The 25,670-nt window shown below is 37.2% G+C and overlaps 4 protein-coding genes across 4 annotated transcripts; 2 read left to right on the top strand and 2 right to left on the bottom strand.

Annotated features, from left to right (window-relative positions):
• Nucleotides 1-7,455: 7,455 nt before the first annotated feature.
• LOC116027532 lies at nt 7,456-8,814 on the bottom strand. The gene has a single exon (XM_031269235.1). It carries the CDS (start codon nt 8,812-8,814, stop codon nt 7,456-7,458), a length of 1,359 nt encoding a protein of 452 aa, XP_031125095.1.
• A 1,666-nt stretch (nt 8,815-10,480) lies between these two features.
• Nucleotides 10,481-13,191, top strand: LOC116028039 (ACT domain-containing protein ACR8-like). Its single transcript, XM_031269833.1, has 7 exons — nt 10,481-10,671; nt 10,941-10,986; nt 11,074-11,188; nt 11,302-11,369; nt 11,476-12,024; nt 12,116-12,220; nt 12,362-13,191. The coding sequence occupies exons 1-7, from the start codon at nt 10,610-10,612 to the stop codon at nt 12,725-12,727; spliced, it is 1,311 nt and encodes a 436-aa protein (XP_031125693.1). The 5' UTR covers nt 10,481-10,609; the 3' UTR covers nt 12,728-13,191.
• A 3,226-nt stretch (nt 13,192-16,417) lies between these two features.
• Nucleotides 16,418-20,031, top strand: LOC116026631 (AT-hook motif nuclear-localized protein 1-like). The gene is made up of 6 exons (XM_031267962.1): nt 16,418-16,737; nt 16,999-17,374; nt 18,527-18,594; nt 18,985-19,116; nt 19,332-19,493; nt 19,584-20,031. The coding sequence occupies exons 2-6, from the start codon at nt 17,008-17,010 to the stop codon at nt 19,821-19,823; spliced, it is 969 nt and encodes a 322-aa protein (XP_031123822.1). The 5' UTR covers nt 16,418-16,737; nt 16,999-17,007; the 3' UTR covers nt 19,824-20,031.
• A 2,625-nt stretch (nt 20,032-22,656) lies between these two features.
• On the bottom strand, nt 22,657-25,352 carry LOC116028020 (protein cornichon homolog 4-like). The gene is made up of 4 exons (XM_031269819.1): nt 25,090-25,352; nt 24,456-24,637; nt 23,111-23,233; nt 22,657-23,026 (listed from the first exon to the last, which is right to left on the bottom strand). The coding sequence occupies exons 1-4, from the start codon at nt 25,174-25,176 to the stop codon at nt 22,981-22,983; spliced, it is 438 nt and encodes a 145-aa protein (XP_031125679.1). The 5' UTR covers nt 25,177-25,352; the 3' UTR covers nt 22,657-22,980.
• Between the last annotated feature and the right edge of the window lie 318 nt (nt 25,353-25,670).

Here is a 25,670-nt window from a genome sequence, read left to right on the forward strand (position 1 = left end):
TAGTGAAACAAACACAATTCGATCTATATTATTTTCTTCTTCTTTTTTGTGAAGAACGAGAGGCAGGGGCTTGAGTTAGCAGATTCTCCGAGTGGCAGATTCATTAGCATCCGCCAACAGAAGAGTTACCAAGTCAACCGGAAGATCTTCTAAGAAAGTAGTTCCCCAATCTCTAGCTTGTCCCATGTTGGCTAAGAAATCGACATATCTGTTTCATTCTCTAAAAACAAGCGGGATTCTAAGATGGGAGAATTTAGCAACCAAAAACTTACGATCATGAATTAAAGAGTTATATATAATCTTCGTCACCGACTCGTTTATCAGACAAGACTTTCATCACAGCTTTGGAGTCCAGTTCCACAATAATCTTCTAAACACTCTTACTAGAGAGATATTTTACATATTATTTATAGTATGGTGAGTTAATGAAACCGAATAATAACTTAAAGGGCCTAATGTTGTCTTACAAAAGGTCTCAACACCACTAAGAGTACCAAATCAATCAAGTAAAAAGGGCTGCAGCAGCCCAAGTTTCATCCAACACAACCCATCCATCATCCTTAAAGTCCTCAAATGTCTAATGCTTTAGTAGGCCGGATGGCCCAAATGTATGAACAATGGGCTGTTTAGCCTATAACCCAAACCAAATTATAGCGCAAATTATTCTGTGGACTCGGGTCCACCTTGCAAGTTGAATCCGTGTTCAAAATACACAATTTATCTACTGCATGTTCACAATTTACATATTGTTGTGCTGTTAAAAGGTGGCTCAATTACGTACTTATGTGTCCCTAAAAATAAAAAAAAAAACATTTTTGGGGATCACCCCAGTCAAGTTAATATAATCGAATAATTGGCTTGATAACCTCAAGGTTCAAAGTTTAATTTTCTATGAAAGTTATAAATTAACCTTTTTAGTTTGAGTCGCAATTAGTTATGAACAGTCTAAGTTAGTATACTAGCACACTTTCGAATATCCACAACAGGTTTTTTCCTAAATAAAAGAGAATAGTTAGACGTAGAAATGCATGTATAAGAAGTGCAAATAATTAGGGTTGGCTAATAAACATTCTTTTTAAAATTTATTTTTCAACGTAACTTTCACAGTCAAGAGTTGTTGTGAATGCATGGAAAGAATTGTCAAATGTCTGTTCCACCGGAAGCAATGGATTGACACAATTGTCAAAATTAAACGATGGAAACGTGGAGGTCACAAACCCTAGTAAGTAGACAAAGAATTTCTCTGCTCAATCTTCACCTATACAAAGGTCATGGGTTTTGGTTGTTGACATATGTTGTATTGTCATTCAATGACCTGCTTACAACAATACACTCCATCTGACCTACACAGCTGTATTTTGTGTATTTCTAATGAGTAATAAATAACTAGATGCTAATAAGACTTAACATTATTAATAATTTACGACAGTGTCAAAAACATTGTGGTCTAGTTGTACGAAGTGATTCTCCTATATGGAAGGTTATGAGTTCGAGCTCTATTGGAGACAACATTGACTCTCTTTTCTCTTTACAAATATATTTCATTAATCTCTCTAATGTGTTGAATTCAAACTATTTACATATAGAAATCTTATAATCAAATACCTCACAAAAAAGGGAGATGTGAATGCTTTTCTTGGAGTCCATGGCAAGTCAATGAACCAATTACTAGCTTTAACTTCATTTCTTACACCACCAGCAAAGCAACCAGCCAATTCACCTAGTCATGATAATGACTTCTAGCTTTACCATTAAAAATAAAAATAAAAAAATTAGATTTTAGTCTATGATAGATGATTCCCATTTTGTGCAATCATAGATCCACCAATGAAATAATGTCCTCTGACCTATGCTTGTGAACTCATACCATCTCGTCTGACTAAACCCTTCACGTGCTTTGACTCTAACCATAAACAAACAAATTTCATACTTTACATACAAATTAAAGTTTGATCTTGAGTAGGGGCAATAGCAAAAGAAAAGTATAGTCTAACAATTTAAGATTTTTCAATAATATAGTCTTGATTGTCAAAATCTAGATATAGACCTTAGAAACAATGTGATTTACTTCTCTCGTCTTAGATCTAACATCAATTTAGGATGAAGATGGGTATGCATTCATCAACTTTTAAACGAAAGAAGCCTATTGCATGTCTTCATCAATTTATACTCAAAGGTAGTCTAGGTTTAGATCTCTATAAAGAAGTTCAAATTTGACCTTGACAGTCATGACTATCTTTACTGTATGTGGATAGTTGTGACTATTGGCAAATAATTCACGTTGTGTAAATAGTTAGTTAGCTGTCTTTTAAAAAAAACTACACCTTGTATATTTGGGATTCATGTAAGTGTAAATATACTACATACCAGTCAAATAAAAGGTAACATCCTAAATAGATAACAAATAGATCAACTTAATTAGATTATTTTACCACTTTAAAAATATTAGATAAAACATTTTTACTTAAAAATTTAATTGATCTACTTGTTCAGTTTATAGAGTTAGAGAAATATTTTTCCTTTCCCATAATCTTTCGTTAATGTGGACCCAATTAGAGCATGCCTAATCTTGAAAAATCATTGGATTAAGATGCAAAGTTAAGCACTAATCAGCAAGGATACGCTAATTGCGACCAAATCCCTTTATCCTAGGCATGTTTGAACCACGTTGGAGGAAAACATATGTCGCACAATGTTTCACGGGAACACAAACGGCGCCACTCCTTTCGATTCTGGTGCCACCGCAAATGGGACAAACCCATCCAGCTTGTCTGGGATTTTACACGTAATTAATTTAGGCGTGTTTGGTTCACCGGTTACACATCCGAAATAAAATTAAAATCATAGTTAGTGTTTAATTGATAATTTTTTAAAACACAACTATGAGATTTATTACTCATCCAATTCAAAAATTTAATTATTTATCTGGTGGTATGGAGTGGTTTTCTAACCTTCCACCTTTTATGTATAATAATGTGTGTCTCTTTGAATGTTATGAGTAAAGTCTAATTTTACTAAAAAAAAATGTTAGGAAGAATATATGGAGGGGATCGATGGAGTGGGTATTTACATCACGTACAAGTGTACAACACAAAGGGTCAGCCACGTAGCGTTTTGTGAGTTGGCGGGAATAATGATGCCACCTCTTTCCCGCCAAACAGCATTAAGGTTAAAGTCAACCGGCCGACATTTGTAGGGGGGGAAACAGGACAATAATCCGGTATCTAGCGTGTTGTCTCCGTGAAGTGCGCACGTGATTGCCAGACGATTGCGCACTCAATTCTGCCCTCTTTTTTGTTCCTTTTTTTTTTTTTTTTTTCCTTTTGCTTTGATTTGAAAAATATTATCCCCTTAGCTTCTCTCAGATATTATTCAATATTCATTTTTTTTTTTTGAGAGAAAAAACTTAATGCATTAAATCATCAGACAGAAACTTAACAAGAAAAGGGGGAGGGATATCAACCCACTCCCTGCAATCTGACATAGAAGCGGCTTCCCTAGCAACAGAGTGGGCAGCACAGTTCGCAGATCGCTTAACAAAAAGGAAAGCTACATCATTAAACAACGAAGCAGACTCTTTAATATCACCAACTAAAAGACCTAAAGCAGAATGAAAAAGGTCCTCATGAATGGCATGGTAGACAGTCTGGGAATCTGTCTCAATATCAACTTCTTCCACACCCATCTCCTTCAACCAGTTTAAAGCTTCTCTTATACCCACTGCCTCCGCCTCATTCACCGTGAAGGTGCCTTGCATGTTCATGCCTTTTGCAGCAAGGAACCGCCCCTCTTCATCTCGTAGGACCATACCCAACCCCATGGTGTTGTTTGCGTAGTTAAAAGCAGCATCTGTATTAATCTTCATGCGTCCAGGTTCAGGTTTTCTCCACTGCATATTATCATCTAAGGGCCCTGGTTTATTTTCCACAATGTTTGCATTCTTCCAGTTAGCCCATAGGGAAAGAGCTTTATGAATTACAGTCTCCATAACAAAAAGGGTGCCCTTCCAAACACGTTCATTCCTGCTGCTCCAAAGCCCATGGCATATCATGATCAATTTGCATAGCTTCTCCTCACTTAAACATCCTATGCAATCAAACAACCAGTGTGCTACCCTGTCATGGTTTTGTGACATACCTGGCAGTCCTCCCAATAGTTTATTCCATATTTGCTTTACAATATGACATTCTACAAACAAGTGGTAAGCAGATTCCACAACCCGTTCACACATATGGCACATTAAGAAGCATGGTATTTGCTTTATATTCAGAGCATCTCGTGTGGGGAGAAAAGAACATGCCATTTGCCAGCAAAATATCTTCACTCTGGGTGGCACTTGCAGTTTCCATATTTTCGTCCATGGGCGCAAATCGTCAGCTTCAGCCGCCAACAATCTGTAGCATGATTTCACAGTATAATCTCCTTTCTGACTCCAATGCCATACCCATGCATCTGGTGGCTTGCGAGAACTGATAGGGATGCTGAGTATATTAGCAGCATCGTTTACATCAAAAATATCTCTCACACAGTCCACATCCCATCCTGTACCCTGCATATTCATCAAAGAGGAAACCGGGGCAGCGAAAATAGATTCATGCAGCTCAGTGCTAACATAAGGTTCATGGTCGTTCTTTAACCAAGGGTCGGTTCCAATAATGGTGTTTCGGCCATCTCCCACTCGCTTCCGACAGCCCTTCTTCAACACATTTTGTACCTCAATCATGCCCCTCCATATAAATGAAGGATTACTACCAGTTTGTGCTTCAAAGTAGGAAGTTTTTGGGAAGTAGCGGGCTTTGTACACACGAGTTACTAATGATTCTGGCATCGTAAGGAGTCTCCAGGCTTGTTTCGCGAGTAAAGCTAGGTTCATCTCTCTAAGGCATCTGAATCCCATTCCTCCTTGTGTTTTTGGAGTACACAGAGCACCCCAAGTTTTCCATTTAATGCCCTTTCCATTGCCTGTTGTTCCGGTCCACCAATATTCATTCATAATAGCCTCTATTTCCTTGCACAGGCCGACTGGTAACAAGAATACCATCATTGCATATGATGGCATCGCTTGAATCACATTTTTTAACAGAATCTCTCTTCCTGCACGGGATAGGAATTTTGCATTCCAAGTACGAATTCTAGATAGGATTCTATCTTTTATAAAAGCTAGAATTGCCTTCTTCTTTCGACCCACTAAAGAAGGGAGGCCCAGGTATTTTCCAGATGTATCTCCTTCGCAAACTCCCAGCGAGCCGACCACCTCGTCTTTTGACTGTTGCACCACATTAGAGCTGAAGCAGATAAGAGATTTCTCATAGTTAATTTTCTGTCCAGAGGCCGCAGAATAAGTGTCTAACACCCACCTCATGCGCATGCTTTCATTCAGATTAGCTTTCAGGAACAAAAAGCTGTCGTCTGCAAATAGGAGGTGTGATATCTGTGGAGCTCCCCGCGCTACACGCACACCATGCAACATGCCAATATTTATTTGTCTATCAATGAGCGCACTTAGACCTTCAGTCACAAATAGAAATAAATACGGGGATAGGGGATCCCCTTGGCGAAGCCCTCTCCCTGGTACAATTGGCCCTATTTGACGATTTTCATGCAGGATGTGATATTGCACGGACCTCACTGTTTCAAGTAGAATGTCACACCACCGCTTACTGAAGCCCAATTTCGCTAACACTGCTGCTAGGAAACTCCACTCCACTCTGTCGTATGCTTTGCTCATGTCCACTTTTAAAGCTGCAATACCCTCTTTTCCTTGTGTCTTTCGTTTCAAGAAATGGTGAGCCTCATAGGCTAGCATAATATTATCAGTTATTAATCTCCCTGGCACAAATGCACTCTGAGCGTTAGATATAAGGCCCTCAAGCATCGGTTTCATACGATTTGCGCACACTTTTGCCGCAATTTTGTACAGGACGTTGCACAGCGCAATAGGTCGAAGGTCCTTCATGGCTTCCGGTTTAGCTTTCTTCGGGACCAAGACAATAAATGAATTATTAGCCTTAACCGGGAGCTTGGCAGTTTCCATGAACCGTCTACAGAACACCGTTACATCTCCTCCGACTATATCCCAAAAATGTTGAAAGAACCCCGGGTTAAGCCCATCTGGACCAGGTGATTTATCCGGGTGCATTTGGAAGACAGCCACACGGACCTCTTCCATACTAACTGGACGAAGAAGTCTGATATTATCCTCAGGTTTAACTTTTGTGTTAATGCACTCAATAACCTCCTCCATATCTCCTTGTTCGGATGTAAACAAATTATCAAAATAATCTGTCATCACCTTTCCCATCTCATCAGGATCGTCCACCCAATTTCCGTTCTCAGACTGTAATCTCTCCACCTTATTCCTCCGTTTCCTACTTTTCACAGAGTTATGGAAATATTTTGTATTGTTATCTCCCCCCTTAAACCAATGTTCTTTGGCCCTTTGTCTCCAGTAAGTATGTTGCTGCTCCAGTAAGAACATTAATTCCTTTTCAGTCTGAGAATACTGGTTAAGCCCTTCCCTGTCACGCCTAGCCCGGAGGCCCTCTAATTGTCGATTGCATACCTCAATGCGTCTCTGAAATTCTTTGTTGTAGTTTCTGCCCCATTTCCATAACTCATGACTACATACTTCAATTCTATCAAGGACATCCAATCCCATTGTATTGTCCCAGCTATTAGCAATTATTTCTCTACATTTGTCTTCTCTCAGCCATACATTATCGAAGCAGAACCTCCTCCTTTTGAATTGTTCAGTGACTACCACGGGGACCAACAAAAGAGGTAAATGATCACTATAGGGAGTTATAATTGAGCATGCCTTAGCTCCCTCAAATAAGTTGAGCCATGAGTCGGTGATAAGGATTCTGTCTAGTTTTTCTTCGACCATATATCTAGTGCCCCGTGACCGTTCCCAAGTAAACTGATGGCCAGTAAATGGTAAGTCCTGGAGTCCGCAATCGTCTACTGCATTCTTGAAACCATTAATCAACCATGGTGGGTGTGGAACTCTTCCTCTCTTTTCTGAGTGATGTAGTAAATCATTAAAATCGCCCATGATGACCCATGGTAATGTGCTCAAACCAGCTAGATTCCTTAACATATTCCAAGCTTCCTTTCTTCTATGGCGCTCCGGGAATCCATAATACCCCGTAAATCTCCATTGTGGGCTGTTTGTATCAAGTTTCACATGGGTATCAACGTGATTATTGGAGTATCCTGTTACTTCTATTTCAATACTGTCCGCCCACATCAAAGCTAACCCTCCTCTATGGCCCTGAGCTTCAACAACAAATAAATTGTGGAAGCCGAGCTGCACACGAATAGCCTCCATTTTAGTTTTATCAACAAACGTTTCCATTAAAAATACAATCCTTGGCCTCTTCACACGGACATTGTCCGCCAACACACGAATTGCCTTCGGGTTGCCAAGCCCCCGGCAATTCCAGCAGAAAATACTCATAATTCTGGGCGGGCTTGCATAGCAAGTCCCGCCGCATCCCCGTTTTTTGACCCCAAGGTTTCCACGTCCATAGCCATAGTATCCATGCCACTGCCACTTCCATATTCGCCCACCCTTTGCCGTTTCTGATCAACCACATCCAGTATACCATCATTGGCATTTTCAACCATCTGGGTTACTATAGTAGTCGTCAATGTGGTCTGCACTTTTTCTTTGCCTTTGTTCTTTTGTGCTTCTTTATTTTCAATATTGTTGCATGAAAAAGGTTGGGTAGGTTGGTTTGAACCAGGTGGTGGATTACCACCGTTGTTGTTTCCCCCCTTACCGCCTGCAGTACTGGCTTCCAAGGCGCTAGTGGTATCTGGCGTGCCCATCTCTACATCCCCTGAAATATGGGTGCCTATATTCTGTTTCCCACTTTCCTTGAAAAAAGTATTGTTTATTGTATTGTGGGAAACATAGTTGCTGGGATTAAGTATGGTATCTCTCCTCGAGTCCCCCACCACCACTTTTTCCGCACTATTGTCCATTGCCGTTTCTTTTCCCGAGGCCCTCCATAATTTCCTGTCGGCATAGGTATCCGGAGCGATCCACTGTTCACCGGACGTAGGGATGTTTCGCCGGGTTCCTGCTCGTAATGATGGACTGAATGGTTTTTCTTTTTGCTGTTCTCCTTCCTCCAGCCACTTCGCACATTGCTTCTCGCCATGCCCTATCATTCCGCATAGGAAGCAGAATGTAGGTAGACGCTCATACTGGAAGAGAATAGTGAACCATTCCCCATCATCCTTCTTCAACCGCATTCCTTTCTTCAACGGTTTTGAGACGTTTAGGGCCACCCGAATTCTGTAGAAAGCTCGTAGCGAACCGTCGAAATTTTTTTCATCCATTTTTATCAGTCCGCCTACAAACTGTCCTATTGCTTGCAGTACTGCCTCCGAACGGCATCCCACCGGAAGGCCGTGGATTTGAATCCAAAAATCAGCATGGCTCAAAGTAACTGCTTCAGGATCTTCATGTGGCTCTAGTTTCTTCAGCAGCAGTAAACTTTGTTCATACATCCATGGGCCATCGTCAATAATACGATCTAATTCCTTCTTGTGAAAGAACCGAAAAAGGTAGAGCCTGGGCTTTAGCTCCATCACATTCATCCCCATTACAGGTTGCCATATTGATGCCATTGTATCCTTGAAGAAGTGGAATCTAATCGGTTTTGCTGTGACAAGTCTGCCAACTGCAAGGTATACGATTTCTGGCTCTGGCTGACGTAGGGAGATTCCATCTAACTGTTGTACAGTCTCCTCCTCACCTAGTTCGGCAAGAGAGAGGTTGGCAAATGCATTTGCTGCTTCCATAGGGACGACGAGGCAAGAAGCAGCAAAGATAATTCGAGAAATGCAAAAGATAGGAAACAAAGGAAAAACTCACGAAAAGAGTGAGAGGGAGAGCTCACGAAAGTAGTGAGAGGAAATTCTAATAATCTTTAAGTGAACATTTGGAAATAGTTTTAATACTTCATAATGATTGATAGTAAATCCTTCCTGTGAAGTAGTAGTCTGCAAATTAAAGGGTTGCTTATTTATTTTATTATTCAATATTCATTCTCATCTCAATTACATTATTCCTTATCTGATCTCCTACCGAAAAAATTTACTAATGCTATCTTATTACAAAAGAGAATTACTCTTAAACTAATTATTACTGAGTGATTATATAGGAGTGAGATTTTTTCAATATACAATTTTAGACTGTAAATTTCTTCCATCCTAGTGAAATCAGTAAATTGGTCTTCTTAATTTGAGCTTATCAGTTATGAATAACTTAAGCTAATTTATTTCCATGTGATTCGTTGTCAATATTATTATAAGGCATGATTTAATTTACTTATTACATATACATAGGTAGACATGTAGTTATTGTGAATTTTATTCATCAACTAAAAAAAGAATATTTATTTCTAGGAAAAGAAAATAGAGTGGGATGCACGCAAAGCATCAAGTTATGGATGAGTACTTGGACATCTTAACCACGAAAATGAATTCAAGAATCATAGGCAATGTCCCATGCATGTGTCACTACTTATTCTAGAATGTTTGTGTACAAAAAAAGTTGTGTAGGAGTATAAATTACTACGTAATATTCTATTTTAAGGAACAAAAGGGATCGACCGGCAAGAAGATTAGGTCTGGAGTGCCACTTGAACAGCTGTATGGAAAGATACATATATGAAAAAAGGGATTGTTCAAAATATTACTCTACTACTACTTTGCAGCTAAGGAATACCAAATAATTAAATAAAAAGTGGGTAAAGAAGGGAATGAAAGATGGAAAAGGCATGGCATTTTGGAGAGTGGCTTGAGTAAATTGCACTTGGAGTGATTTGATTAGTGAATCGTTTCAATTTATAAAGTGTTAACCAGTTAGAATAATAAAAGTTTAGTGAGAATAGTGCGATTAGAGTCATCTAACTGTCATAATTTTATCACTATATTTGTTCTAAGTTCTCTTGAACAAAATTTAAATTTGTATTTGGACAATTACAACTAAATTGACTTGTTAGACAATTAACTTAGTAACTAGAAAGTTCTAAGTTTAACTTCTCGTGAGGCTGTCTATTGACTTTATTAATTTGGTTGACTTGGTTAGCTATGACAATTTATGTTTGTTTACTTATTTATGATTCTTTGCGGATTATGATATTAAGAATCGCTTTTCAAAAGAAATCTTAACTGGTTAGGGTTTCATTCAGAAGGAACTTTCCCGATAGCCAAATCGACTTTTCCATAAATCAAAATTTAAATTTACCTTGTGATTACAATTTGAAAATGGGTGCAGTCCTTAAAAATGCCATCTTTTTCTTAGTTAATTGGGTTGAAATAGCATTATCTGGAGGTCAGACTAAGCGGCTTTTGGGGCAGGCATGAGCCACGACAGGTGACATGCGGGCATGCCCGCCACGCCTTTTTATAAATTTTACAGATCCTTAGATATATATATATATAGTAAACAAAGCGCGGAGAACAGAGAAAAAGGTCCGTGTTTAGAGAGAGAGAAAAAAAAAAAACTGGATTCTATTCTGAACAAGAGACGAGGATCGTAGCGTCCATACATCTACACGTAGCTCAAACTTCTGGGGTGACCAACAAGAAGATGGAGTGGCCTGCTTACCTAGATGAGTACGAAAAGCTCGTTATTCGCATGACTACTCCCAGGTAATTACTCTGTTTACCTGTTTTCCAGTTTGCCCATGCTGTTTTCTTCCATTAAACTACAAACTGCAGTTCTTTTCTTGACAGTTTTTCTGAAAGAGTTTGCTTTTTTTCTGGAGAATTTCCTTGATTTAAAGATTGCCATGACTTTCTTGCTTCTTCAAGTTTCCTTTTTTAATAGAATTTACTCAAAATATGTGCACTGGGTTCTAGAATCTGATCAAATTACTAAGCTTTCTAAGTTAATTTCTCTTCTTCTTCTTGTTTTGCAGGGTCATGATTGATAATGCCGTATGCCCTGATGCAACCCGAGTTATGGTAAGCACCATTTTTTTCCGAGTTATGCTCACCCTTTTGTCCCAAATTTTCATTTCTTAATTACTGATAATTTCTCTGATTTTGCAGATTGATAGTGCAAGAAAGCATGAAGTTCTTCTGGAAGCAGTTCAAGTGCTAACCGATCTAAACCTTTCAATCAAGAAAGCAAACATCTCCTCCGATGGCCGGTGGTTTATGGACGGTGAGTGCCACCATTATTGGATTTTTTTAAAAAAAAAAAAAATAAAAATTTAGCAGCCATATCCTGAAACTTGTGCTGATTTTGCTGTTTCATTTCTGTTCCTATGAATACAGTTTTTCATGTTACTGACTTGAATGGGGAGAAGTTAACAGATGAGAGTGTCATCAATTACATTCAACAGGTAATTAGCAGTGGAAATTTTGATGAAATATAGTATTATAGGTGGTAAATCTAATCCTGAAACCTTAATCACTGATTTAATGTAATGTTTTTATGTCTGGTTACAGTCCCTTGGAAGAACTCAGTATGGAAGTTCAAAGAGTTTTGATGGGCTAACTGCGCTAGAATTAACCGGGACTGATAGAATCGGGTTACTCTCAGAGGTTTTTGCTGTGCTATCCGATTTGCAGTGCAGTGTAGTGGAGTCTAAAGTGTGGACTAACAATGGCAGAATTGCAGCTCTGATTTATCTCAAAGATTGCGATTCGGGGTCCCCAATTGAGGACTGCCAGAAGATGGACAGAATCGGGGCTCGATTGAGGTATGTGCTCAAGGGGGACAATGATATCCGGAGTGCCAAGACCTCGGTTTCCATGGCGGTTATGCATCCCGAGAGAAGGCTTCACCAGATGATGTTTGCTGACCGGGATTACGAGAGAAAACCGGTTGTTCCCGTGGTCTCGGTTTTGAATTGTCTGGAAAGGGGATACTCGGTTGTCAATGTTCATTGCAAGGATCGTGCTAAGCTCCTGTTTGATGTGGTCTGCACGCTGACAGATATGGACTATGTCGTGTTCCATGCCACGGTGAACACGGTTGGGGATAGAGCATCCTTGGTAAGATACTAGGAACACACTCGAGATTAACAGAAATCGTGTCTGTATTCTAAAACCTTTGCTCAAGTATGCTCGTGTTTATCTGTTACAGGAATTCTTCATCAGACACACGGATGGAACCCCGATTAGTTCTGATGCTGAGAAACAGCGCGTGATTCTTTGCCTCCAAGCAGCGATTGAAAGACGAGCATCTGAGGTATATCACTATAGTGTGTGCTTTAATCTAAGAATGATTCTAAATTTCTAATTCAAAGTTTCAAACTAGGTAGTTTCTTGCAAGTCTTAAACTGCATATGTTTGGTCTAGTGATTAATATGTTCTGTGAATGATCAATTAGGGGACACGCCTTGAGCTAAGTACAAGTGACCGACAAGGGCTATTGGCCGATGTGATGAGAACGTTCAGGGAAAACGGCATTAATGTGAAGAGGGCTGAGATATCAACAAAAGGCGACACAGCTCAGAACGCGTTCTATGTAACAGACGCGACTGGGAATTGCGCTGAACCAAAAGCCATCGAGGCTGTTCGACAGAAGATCGGTTGGGGTGTCTTGGAAGTGAAGGAACTGCCGGTGATGTATCATAGGGCTGCCGAAGAGGCTGAGCAGCCTGCGGGGGGCGTTGGCGGGGCAATGTTGCTCTCACTTGGAAGCATAGTAAGGAGGAACCTCTACAATCTTGGATTGATCAAATCTTGTTCTTGAATGCATTATGAGGAGGCATAGAATCCCACTCCGGAACCCTAATGTTTTCCACTACTCTTAGGGCTCGGGATCGAGTGATGTGAACTTAACTAAACAGATCGAGGTTGTCGGGTCCAACAGTATGTCAAACTAGGTTCACATCGTTGTGTGACAGAGGTGTCGAGTCCAACATCAAGTCGTGTCGAGTTCACATCGACACATTAGACATATAGTGTTGTGGTGATGGTAGTTAGTTGTAGGCTAGACAGGTAGGTATATACATTTGTTGAGAAGTAGAGAAATGAAAATAGAAACAAAAAGTTGGTAGAAGTGGAATGGTGGTTGGTTTGTAGTTGTAAATTGGTTGTTTGTTGCCGCCAAGGAGATTTGATTAGCTAGGTTATAGGGATAGGAAATTGGTTGTGTACATATACATTCCAACATATATAAATATATATCCAATATTTTTTTATTTGATAATCCAACATTTGACTTGGTGTTTTCTTATGTTTGTGAAAAATGATTTTGTTTTAATAATAGAAAGAAAGATTTAGTTGTTATGAAACTAAACGAATTGCAAGCAACAACACCAAAGAGAAATTAAGCATAAGGAACAATAACAAGAACAATTGCAAGAGAGAATGGAGAAAAGGAAGGATTTTCATTAAGCTCATCAATTATTACATGTTCTTCATTAAGAAGAACGTACTAATTACAATGAAATATATGAGCTTATATATATAGGAAGTAAGCTTGACCCTTCGATACTCCAAAGGACACTTGAGCCTTCATTTGTCCATAATTATAATAACTGGGATAATGGCCACATATAAATATTATATTCATAATATTAGTCAAAATTTTAAAAAATGGTAATTAAATAGTCCCACTTGAATTATTTTTTTCAATTGGTATTGTTTCTAAGCTAAAGAATAAATTAGTTTAAAGATTGTCAAGTAGACATTGAAAATAATAAGATTTATCCGACCAAATGAACCCCAAAATGCGGTTTTGTCTGCCTTGTCCACAAACATTTGTAAGCATGCTTACAATTGATTGTTTTTTGCTTCCATCATACTCTTCTCTTAAATTAATACCGACTATAAAATTAAACAATACTGTAATAAAATTCTATCTATAGTATAATAATATGACAATAAATAAAAGTGTATGAATTAGCTAGATTAATTTGTCACATGTCTGTCAAACTTAATTATCACTAGACAACACTTACTCCATTGCAATTTTACTCTTATGCTGACCACTCTTAGCTTATTCGAGCAACCTAAGCAATAACTCTCTTTTTGAGCATTCGAATCGACTGCTACTTGACCCAAGCAATTGACTACATGCCCGTGACCAAGTCCTTATTCCAGCAACCCCACTCCAAGCTAATCAATATCTCCTTAGTATTAACACAAGTTTTAAAATTTCTCGAGCTTTCTATCGACCCACCATCCCTACTAATTACTCTTATATTTATTTGTCAAACTTGTGATGATGTTTCTGTCACAATTACTCTTACATGATTCTGGATTGTCACGCAACGTGATTGTCACAGAAAGGGACATTAACATAATCATGTCCCAATCTCTGAGTCAAACATGCAGTCAGCACTAGGCATTGTAGCCCAATTCTCAGAGAACATGCATGCAGGCAATCAAGCCATTAATCCAGGATGCTTCATGTTATCCTTGAACAGGATAACGTAATCCTGTTCTGGGCTTCGTTGGGACTTAGGAATATAGTAGCCCACAAATCCTCAATATTGTTCTAAGGGAATGGCCCATCAGTCCATCACCATTTCTTTAAAAAAAAAAAAAAAAGTGTAGGGTAGCGATCATTATACCATGGACCAGAGTCAACAGTGCACCCTAGTCCTTTATGACATCATTTTCGATCTATTTTTAACGGCAACCGTTTGATTGTTCAATTCACGTTACAATCTTTTTTTAAACAGTACATCATGTGTATTTGTCTTGTGTTTTGAATTTTTTTGGAGGAGGACAAGCACAAATTCATGATCAATAATAATTCAATATTTGCATTTAAGACATTGATATAGTGGATGAGAAATCTCACTTAAAATTAGAAGTGTTCATTAACTCAATTTACCGAGTAGATTCATGGAGTTTAGTACATAGTACAACGAATTATATTAAAAAAAACTAATATTTTTATACTACTTTCAGTCTTTAATAATTGAAATTTTAACTATTTTATATTATATAGAAATTTAAGAGCTTATTTTTATTATTGTTTGTTTTTTAATTACAATTTTCATTGACCAGTTAACTAGGACCATATACCAAAATTAATTATGCTTGTGTTAATAATGCCAAACTTTTATTTAAGTCAGAAAAAACTTATGTCATCTCATTCATTCGCACTTTACGGGTAAAACATAATTTCGTTATGAGACATATTAGACACAATTATTATAAATAAATAAATAAATAAAGTGGCCAAGAAAAAAGTCTTCTATGTGCAGTTGGAAAATTAACATCATCTATACATATTCTTCTTTATTTTTTTTATTTTTTTATTTATTTTTTGTAATTATTGCCTTTGATGTAGGGAAGACTACTAGGAGTGGACACGTACATATTATATAATAAACAAATAAAAAAAATACTTTAGATGAGGCATAAATGATGCCAATTAAGTGGTGTACAAAGCAAGAATTATTATACTAAAGATTTAAAAAAAAATAGAAATGAAATTTTATTTTATGTAGTAAATTATAACATGGGAATATGCCAACTGGATGCCTTTTAGTGTAATATTTTTTTTTATAATTTGCACAATGTTTAGATTTTGAATCTTTATTCTAAATTATTTTAACTGAATTTATATCAATTTCCATAAACTTTACAATGATTTTAAGTAATTTTTTTAATAAAAAAATAGATATAGGAAGTTGAATAATTGTTAAAAATAATGTTTCTCTTTAAAAAAAAAAAAAAGAAGAAGAATAAGAAGAAGAAGAAAGACAAATTGATAGATTGAATCTATGAGATATTAATATATTTAAGTCTTGGCACATAAATCATTACACTTGGTTCTATTAAAATATATGGGAGTAAAAATGTTTTAAATTGATGTCTTTCTTAACCAACTTGAATTGCGTGATTCGTGCACTCTTATCTCTTAAGATTAAGAGATGTCGTGTATTCGAACCCCCTTCTCGTATGAAAAAACTAAACCAATATAGTCAACACTTTGCTTGAGTATGGTACGGGTAACATTTACAAATTAAAGAAAGAAACCCATCATAGTAAGTAAATCTTGTTAATTAAAAAATTTAAAAAAAAAAAACAAATTAATGCATTTTCCTCTCATCTTGATTTAATAAATGAATAATATATATCATCTTGTCTTTATTTGGGAGCTGAAAAAATTAATAATTAATTCAGGAAAATACAGATGTAATGTTTATGTCACAATGCCCTTCAGTTTCTTTCTTTTTAAAAAAGATTAATTATATATATTTTTTATAGACAGTGATGGTTGTCTCATGCCTTGGCAAACCTAATTTCACTTTTCCCAACTACAAAATAAAAATTATTTTAAAAAATTTTTATTTTTATTTGTTTCAACCGGACTCCAACCATTTGCTTAACCAAAATACATAATTTTCTTGCTTTCAATAATTAATAATTACTTACCTAATATTTAATAACAGCCTTTTCTCTCATTATTATTTTTGTTTAATTATAGATTCAGACAAATCTGAGTAAAGTTAGGAAACCCAAATTTTAGCTTTTATTTTTTACTCCCCCAAACTCCATTTTTCACATTTTCTCACCCTTCCCACAGCATAAAAATTCAATCGTTTTTCTCTCTTTAATTCAGGAAAATACACAAAATTTTCCAAAAAATATTTTTGGGTTTCACCATTAGTTTTTATGTTTCCTGCTTTTCTTCCACATTTTTCCTGAAGAATTTTTTTTTAAAAAAATACTGAAAGGAGAAATTAAAGGCCTCAGCTTTTTCCTACTTTGATCCTAACTCTACTTACTTCAACACCGGTAAGGCTTCAAATCTTCAATTACTGTAAATTTATTTGATTTTTTTTTTTTGGGGGTTTTAGTTTTGGGTTTGGATTTTGAAGTCTATTTATTTAAAAAAAAAAAAAGTTATTTTTTGGGTATTTTTTTCCATTGCATCTGTGGGTTCTTGGTGTTTGAAGTTGATGAGAAGTATGGGATTCTGAAGAAAAGCTGAGAGGAATTTTTCTGTTTTTGTTTTTTTGTTTTTTTGTTTTTTTTTGAAAATTTTTATTCTTTGAGTGTTTGAGTATGGAGGTTAGTGAGGGTTTGAGTATTGGTGGAGTTACTGTGGTGGGATCAGATGCTCCCTCAGACTACCATGTGGCGCCAAGGACCACTGAGAATCCTACCCAAGTTGCTGGATCAAAGCCGCCGGAGGTACCGGCCGCCGGCGGTGAAACCGCCGGAGCCACCTTAATGAAGAAGAAGAGGGGAAGGCCAAGAAAATATGGCCCAGATGGGTCTTTCACAGTGGCTCTTTCACCCAAGCCTATTTCCACTGCTGCTCCTTCCCCTGTGATTGATTTCTCAGCAGAGAAACGTGGGAAAGTCCGGCCGGCCGCCGGTGGGTCAGCTAGCAAGCCACACCAGCCTAAAGTTGGGCTGGACACTTCAGGTGAAGCCACTTATGCATATTTATGTTATCAAGAATGTGTAGTTGAACATAAAGTTGAGATCTTTACTTTTGCTATGTTGAGAACTTGAGATTAATGGAATGTTTGTTGTGTGATCTGTGTATGTAGTGGTGAATGGTGGTAGTGTTTAGGTGATGTTTGAGTTTCAGACTTTCAGAGTGTCTGTTTTAAGCCAATTCGCGGGGAAATGATGCATGAGTGTCGTCGAGATAGATGTGGGACCTCTGAATAGATGCCTCAACCATTAGATCTTGATGTTTTTGAGTGGTTCTGATTTCAGAAAGTCAGGTGGGATTTTTGGTTTGGTCTGGGAATGAGGGAATCTTGAAGCTTTTATAGCTGGCATTTGGCACTTCCTACCTTTTCGTGTGGAGATTTTTCCTGAATTACATGGTATAGTCGTTACTCTGACACTATAGAGTAATCCCGTACACTCGATCATCTACTACCTATGAGGTAATATCGAGTATTCGAGTGTTAGATTCACTACCCTGACTTGTTCGGTATTAGGAAAGGAGTTTGTTATTGTTTGTTAACTTTACCTACAACTTTCTACCTGTTCCTTATAATGATGCAGACTGCATTAGCTGGTTTCTGTTGGTCTAGCCAACTGTTTCCTGTGTTTTGTCTGATACGTGGCAAGAAAAAAAAAAGAAAAAGATTCTCTTGTTTTTTTATTTTTCGGGTGTTATGTTTTAGGGCGTTAATCCCGGTCAACTAATGCAGACGGGACGATGGAATTGTAAAGTTCTACACTTTCTGACCTGAGGGTGTAAGGGTTAAGGCCTAAGGGTAGACTGTTTGTGCTTAGACATGTCGAGTGCCGAATAATTTGACCATCTCATTCCCACTATTAAGGAGACAGTTTCATCCGTGATTATCTATAGAGCCAACAGCCAGAATTTTCGGGTCGTCATATTGGTTTAGGGCTATAGTTTCTCGTCCCGAAAAATTTTGGAAATGATGAAGTGTCGTTTGCTAGTTTGATATTTCTTCTATTTCATCTGTATCATCTGAACTTGAAATATGGTTATGTTGTACTAGCTGTTATGTGTTATTTATACCCTGCCTACTTGAACATATATTCACGCTTTCTAGTTTATATTAATAGTTCTCAATTTTTCTTTCTGTAGGTGATTGGGAATCTTGCTCGGTTGGTGCTAATTTTACTCCACATATAATCACTGTGAATTCCGGAGAGGTAACTTGTTCGTCATAGTGGAAAATGAGGAATAGTATAAGAATATTCAGGACGTTTTTCCAATTTGATAAGACAAAAATGCTCATAACCTTCGGTAATCAAAGATATATTCTTTTTATAAGCAATATATTCTTTTCTCAATGATATAAACCTGCCCAAAAACTGTAGCCTTCCTTGTTTCTATTATCGGGACTATAAACCTCCTACGATCCGTCATTTTTCTCCTTCGTTCCCCCGAAAAGAAAGTTTCTGGCATTGGGACTGTGGTCCTGAATCAAGGATTTATAGAGTCGTAAACTGGCTGTGTTATTGAAATTATTTTTGCATCTAAAAATAGTACGGGGCTACTCATGTTTAACTTGACACTGTTGCTAATTGCTTTTTATATAGGATGTTACGATGAAGATTATATCGTTCTCTCAACAAGGGCCTCGAGCAATCTGTATTCTCTCAGCAAATGGAGTGATTTCTAGTGTCACTCTTCGCCAGCCTGATTCCTCGGGTGGAACGTTGACATACGAGGTAATGGGTACCACCAAATATTTCGTTGTTGAACAGTAATCTCATGTCTCGTATGTCTCGTTTTGATGAACGTCACTTTGTGCCATTAATCTCATGGTACTCAACTCATATTGCAATTAACGATGAGACTAGTAGCCATATGCTGTAATGCTGATTGTGCTATTTTAGACGTTGTTTTACCATTGGCATTCATCTAACTCCTACTCTTGCTCTAGGGGCGTTTTGAGATATTGTCATTGACGGGATCGTTTATGCCATCCGAGACTGGAGGAATGAGGAATAGATCAGGCGGGATGAGCGTGTCTTTAGCGAGCCCCGACGGGCGCGTTGTAGGGGGTGGAGTTGCGGGTCTATTAGTAGCTGCAGGTCCCGTGCAGGTAGGTATTTCTTCCTCTCTCATTCATCAATCCACAACTGCATATCCCATTCTAAATTACGTCGCTAATAAACTGGCATCTCCCTACAAGGTTGTGGTGGGCAGCTTCATCGCTGGAAATCAGCACGAGCAGAAGGCGAAGAAACACAAGCCCGAGACAGTAACCGCTGCCATCCCCATCTCCAGCGCAGAGATGGAAGATCCTTACCATGCCTCGCCCAAACCAATCATGTCGTCTGCCCCTTCATTCCGCGCGGATAACTGGTCCGCGTTGGCCCCCGCAGACTCGAGGAATAAACCCACTGACATCAATGTCACACTGCCTGCATAAGGCTGAGTATTTTTGCAGATGTTCCCACTGAAATCATATCATAGATGGATGAGTCTGTTGTAATCTGGGTAGTTAGATTGGAGAACTCTCTTTTTGCACTCCCACTGTTCTGTAGAATGATGTTAACGTTTAGATGTATAATTAGGGATGGAGTTTAACTTTCACTTTATAAACCCATTTAATGAAATTTCAGCATTCCCATTGTCAATGTCTTTATTAACCACACTAAACTCCATCTTGTGATCTTAGTCGACAAAAGATAACAAAAAGGTAAATCAGATTAAGTTGTTCATAATTAACCAGCTCAAATCAAGAAGACTAATAGATCGTTCTCATTAGGAGTCAAACTTGTAATCAAGCCAATAACACGACCAATTTAGCTGAGATCGACTTGTTGTCACTTTTGAGTAAAAGTAAAACTTTGCACAAGTGCAATTGTAATCGAATATGGATTAATCTTACTGTGGTAAGGATATTAGATGAGACCGGAGAAATAAAAAAAAAAACTGAAAATTAAAGTAAACAGAGGGTTTTAGCAAATAGCAATATTTGTGTTCATCTCCATTCACAATCAAAGTTCAAACAAACAAAAGTCTGCAATTAAGTCATTACTACAATCAAATATACTGCAAACATCTTCCAGTTTTTAGCCTCTTCAATACACAAGCAAACTAATGCTTTCACTAAAGAGCAAAAATGCATTTCTTGCAGTCTCAGACTTAGCACACAAAGTATGTATGGGCGACATTGGTGAACGCTTGAAGAGAGCTTAAACGAGCAGGATTAAGAAGGTTTCTCGTAAGTATTTGAATCTCTGAAATCCGACATGGCGCTGCGAATCATTCCAGCAACATCTGACCGGACAAACATATGCGTGTTGTCCAAGACATGTATTATGAACTTCTGGGATTGAGGCAACGCGTTATTCATGTTGATAATGAACTGCGCCATGGGAATGTCGCTGCAGATGAAAGCCATAGATCTTAATTACAAGTCCTCGAGAACACAAATGTATACAATCATGAATGCTGTTCATACCAAAGATTCAAAGAATGCACCTATATGAGAACTTAAATTCAACATAGAAAATTAATTCATGTATATGCTTTTTTGCAGTTGCATAGACACCGAGTCTAAAGTCAAGAGGAGAAACAAATGAAAACTAGACAGAAAGAAAGAAAGAAACAAACAAGCTTTTATCACGAAGAGAACACCCAATATATCTATGTCAACAAGAAGAAAAACAGCACAGACAAGAGTTCAAAAGTTTCACAAAAAGGCAAATTATCATGAAAAAGATCAATTCTTTTTATCATAAACACCTTCTTCCAGTAAAAAGGAATATTACCATGTAATGAACAATCCTTTAATGGCATTCACCATGATCTTTCCAAGGCTTTAGGCTTCAACTGCAGTACAAACCAATAGCAATGTGTAAAGATAATGGTTGCAGTTCCACTAATACCGCTTTAATAGTAAATTTTAATCTAGATAAAGAAGAAAATGCTAACTTCTAAACTGCAGCAAATGCATAAGAACGCCCGCAATATTTTTTTACCATTTTTCACAGTTTTGTAATGCCAATTTCAGTCCACTGCATAACACAAGCTAAGATTCGATATGTAGCTAATCTATACGCAATTAATTCAAGCATACCCTAATTAGAGATATTCGGATGAATTTAAAATCGAGATTCAATAAAAATCGGGTAATTCCGATAAGTATTCAAATACACGCACCTAGAATTAGATTCGGAGGAGTAGATTGAGCTGAGCTATGGTGGAGGGAAGAAGAGTAGACTGAAACTGGTATACCAGAAATTGGAGCAGTGACGGCCGGCGAAGGCGATGGTCGGTCGGCGACAGCGGCGATGAGTTATAATTTGGTGCGTTTGTGGTGTTATATTAATACAAAAACACTATCTGTGCATACGATTTCCAGAAGCTATTTTATTTTCTCAATGGAATAAAATTTTGATCTCATTTTTTTTAATAGAATAAATAAATTTTATTGACCTAAGTCATCTATCGTTTTACGTGGTGCAACCGCTAAAATACTATAAGGAGATAAATTTTAAAAAGAATAATTAAATATCAGTTATTTGATCAATTTAACTAGACTTATTGGCCGAGATTGTTCCTTTTTTAAAAAAAAATTAATTAATATCTAATTTGGTCATTGATTATAGGTGATTTTTTTTTTTGGTTAATTTAGTCTTGAACATCTTTTTCTGTACTTAATTGGGTCTTCAACTTTGACAGTTTTACCTGAGTCATCGACGGTTAGAATCAACGACTAAATCGAGAAGAACTATTATATTCAAGAATTAAATTGAGTAATGACTACTATAGTCGATGACTGATTTGAGTAAACTTAGTATAGCGAAATACTAAATTAGATATTAATAGAGAAAGAGAAAAAATAAGTTACCTTTACAGAATACTCAATTAGATAAAATCATCAAAATCGAGAACTTAATTAAACACAAAATGGTGTTTAGAACTAAAGCGAGAAAAACTATTATAACCCATGACTAAATTGGATATTAATTATATTTTTTTTTTAATACTTTGATTTGAAATTGCTTTGGAGTATTGAAATAAATGTTGCAAGCTTTCCAAAGAGAAAATTACATCTACTCCCCAATATGTGCATGGTATAAACTCCACCTTGTGACCTTAATAAGCAAAACGCAAGTAAACTAACATACCACATATTTAATTTCAATTTGTACCAATACAGATAGAATCAATTTAATTCAAGTTTGATTTATAAGAAAATCCACAACTTTCTGTGTTTAATTCAATCTGTTGAGTGTTGACACTTGTGAACGGAAACAAGAAAAAAGGAAAAGTTAATGAACAATACTTGAGATTCAAATGACAAGGGAATACAAAAGAGCAAGTGAAATGAAAATGTAAATGAGAAAGAAGCAGAACTCAGATTCCTCAATGTACTCCTAAACAGAATGTAGGGAAAATATTTCCAGGTATCTTACAACAGAACAAGAATGTCCTACCACAATCATAGATAGGTTCGAAAAACAATACTTGCGAGCTCTCGACTTCAGAACCATAGAGGTGACTGAAGCAGCAGTAAAGAGTGTAATGGTTGTTCCGGGTTCCTGATTAGATTTAGTCTGCAAGAGATAATGAAACTATTGTGAATGTTCGTCGTCGTCCTCCAAAGCGCTGTATATCAACCTGTGCAAAGAAGAATACGAGAATGTTATAATAGAAGCCAATCAAGCCATGTTTCATATGACTGGTCTATTTTCTGTCACTCACATGAATAAGGACATGAAGAGTAGAAGAACGAGATAGGCAAGCTTCCAAAGCCTCCGTTTCTTCTCATAATTGAGTTGATTGAAAATCTCAGTTACATCTATCAGGTGCTGTCGTTCTAGGTACCTATCACCACGAAAACAACATCACAATCATGACCACTGACCAGAGCTCCTTTTATCAGAATCGTGGAACTTAACATTGAAGAATAAAAGAATGTCATTAACATATGCATTCAGACCAGTAGGAAACGCCTTTCTTCACATGAGCTGCATCATAAATCTAGAATCCAACAAGTCGGATTCAGGAAGACGAAATGCAGCAGTTGTAGGCACATGAGAAACTCGGTAAATAAGATATTTACTATTCAGGTCTAAGGTTCCAAGCAAGGCTAATGTCTAATGTCTATGATAGAAGATAATAATGGACTTAATTAGTTCCTTCACTAAGTTTAGCAATGCAATACTCTAGCATCAGGTTCAAACAAGTACAATCTAGTAAGAACACAACCCCCAATAATCTCAACCAGCTTCTTTTCTGATAAATTCTTCACGGCCCAGCACCAAGAGAAGGTAAAGAGTTCAAGGTAAATGCAAATCAGGTGACACTGTACACTCCCAAAAGAAGGTAAACAGTTCTTACCATGCAACTGCTTTTACTAAAATCCTCCTAAGCATGGGTTGAGTCTGGAATACCATCACTACCATAGTTCACTTAGTAAAAAAAAATACTAAAATAGTGTGTTATGTTATATACTTGTGTGTTTCACTTACCTCTCATGCTTCAGTGCTCAGTGTCTCACTGTTTTTTTTTACAACCTTTTTGGCTTGTGCCTTTTCTGTAAACAAAAATAAACACTCCGTTCGAAGTCACTATGTGAAATTGATCCTCTGAAGAAACTAACCAGATATATCACGCTTATATCAGGCGCTTGGTGTTTCATAAACCATTGGCTTGTTAAAGATTGATTCTTGGAAGAATTTTAATACTTCTATTGCTAAATTGCTGACTTAAGGATGTACAAGTCTTAATGGACGATGGGGATTGGTTCAACTTTTGATAAAAATGGAGTGTCCAGGACTACAATATATCTCCAATTCACATTAGCATGACAAACTAGTCCTTAACCACATTCCTAAAAACTGAGTGAAGAAAATCTATGAAACAAATAGCTTCAATGTCTTTGTACATCAAAGATACCAAGAAATCTTGGTTGATTCTAGAGGAGGATATAAATTTTATCAGCATGCACAGAGCTCAACCCAACAAACTCATTGGAAAGAGTTAATAATTATCACATGTCAAATCATCTGCACCTGAACCAAAAACAAATTTTATCAGAACTTACAGTCTCACGTTGTAGTACAAGTATGGAACGCAGATAAGTGCTGCAATCCAATGCCCGGTTACAAGATAGAGAAAGCATAAAACTCCATGCGTGATGAACTCCGGGAGGATAACTTTATTTATCCTAGATGCAGAGTCATAAGGGTTGATATAGTCGAATTCTAGATCCGCCAGGCACATAAGCTAAGAAAATTTCAAGTATTAGACTCCACATAAAAGCACAATATAAGTTATATAACCATGAAAAAAAAAAAAAAAAAACAGTTTTTCTAGTTGGTAGATGTTCAATTGTATTGCAGCTTGGCAGCAGCTTCTCTTTTATTAATAAAGATTAAGCATTTAATTACATGCCTATTTGGTAAAACTGATTATTATTGATTAAGATTACAGATATTTCATAAGCTACTCGAGCTTAATTACAGATTATTAGCTTAAATTAATGAATTAAACAAAGACTAATCTCAGTAATCCAATCAGCAGAGTTCAATTATTCAAAAACATTATAAATTAATAAGCTTTACCAACACCTAAAGGCAACTAACAGCATTCTAGAAGCAATTAACGCCGAAACATTGACAAATTTCAGAGCAGTGGGGAGAAATTGGGGAAAGTTCTAGGGATTTAGTTGATTTCACCTGGAAAACGACCATGACAATAAGAGCAACGAGCATGAAGAAGAAGATCATCCATGCCCATACATCTGCCATTGTGGGCGAGGGCATAGGATATCGGCGGCAGCGACACCGGAAATCAGGAGCCGGAAAACGAGGATCGAGACGGCGGGAGTGTTTATTGTTTTTGGAGCTCCGATTGATTTTTTATTGGGAGCAAGAGATTATTGGGGACGAAACTCAGGAGGGCTCAAACATTGGGACGTTAACACAAAAAAGGAAAGTGAAATCCTATGTATATTGTAGCTTTTGTTCTTGCATAGGGTTCGTTTGGTTGGAAACCAAAATACAAACACTTTTTTTTTTTTTAATCATAATTGAATTAATATTGGATTAGGACTAGCTTATAGGGCAATGGGTTAGTTTAGCATCTTACGTAAAAAAGGATAATCTTAGAGAGTTTAAAGTGAAGGAACAATTAATCGATTGATCGTTTAAGATGGACACTGAGTTAACGGTAAAATCACGATGCACAATAGAGTAAGACAATAGATTGGAGTAGTACTAATTAAGGTAGTCGAGTGGCTGGTAGAAGCACTTAATTG

This window comes from Ipomoea triloba, chromosome 8, assembly GCF_003576645.1.
Source record: "Ipomoea triloba cultivar NCNSP0323 chromosome 8, ASM357664v1".
Taxonomy (NCBI): Eukaryota; Viridiplantae; Streptophyta; class Magnoliopsida; order Solanales; family Convolvulaceae; genus Ipomoea; species Ipomoea triloba.

Bases quoted from the DNA above. Each gene is read 5' to 3' on its own strand.
- LOC116027532 (XM_031269235.1), bottom strand. From the start codon at position 8,814: ATGGAAGCAGCAAATGCATTTGCCAACCTCTCTCTTGCCGAACTAGGT.
- LOC116028039 (XM_031269833.1), top strand. From the start codon at position 10,610: ATGGAGTGGCCTGCTTACCTAGATGAGTACGAAAAGCTCGTTATTCGC. The intron at 11,189-11,301 runs GTGAGTGCCACC...CTATGAATACAG, and splicing joins TGGCCGGTGGTTTATGGACG to TTTTTCATGTTACTGACTTG. The intron at 11,370-11,475 runs GTAATTAGCAGT...GTCTGGTTACAG, and splicing joins TCATCAATTACATTCAACAG to TCCCTTGGAAGAACTCAGTA.
- LOC116026631 (XM_031267962.1), top strand. From the start codon at position 17,008: ATGGAGGTTAGTGAGGGTTTGAGTATTGGTGGAGTTACTGTGGTGGGA. The intron at 17,375-18,526 runs GTGAAGCCACTT...TTCTTTCTGTAG, and splicing joins AGTTGGGCTGGACACTTCAG to GTGATTGGGAATCTTGCTCG. The intron at 18,595-18,984 runs GTAACTTGTTCG...CTTTTTATATAG, and splicing joins TCACTGTGAATTCCGGAGAG to GATGTTACGATGAAGATTAT.
- LOC116028020 (XM_031269819.1), bottom strand. From the start codon at position 25,176: ATGCCCTCGCCCACAATGGCAGATGTATGGGCATGGATGATCTTCTTC. The intron at 24,638-25,089 runs GTGAAATCAACT...AAATTTTCTTAG, and splicing joins TTGTCATGGTCGTTTTCCAG to CTTATGTGCCTGGCGGATCT. The intron at 23,234-24,455 runs GTAAGTTCTGAT...TCGTGGTGATAG, and splicing joins TTGTACTACAACGTGAGACT to GTACCTAGAACGACAGCACC.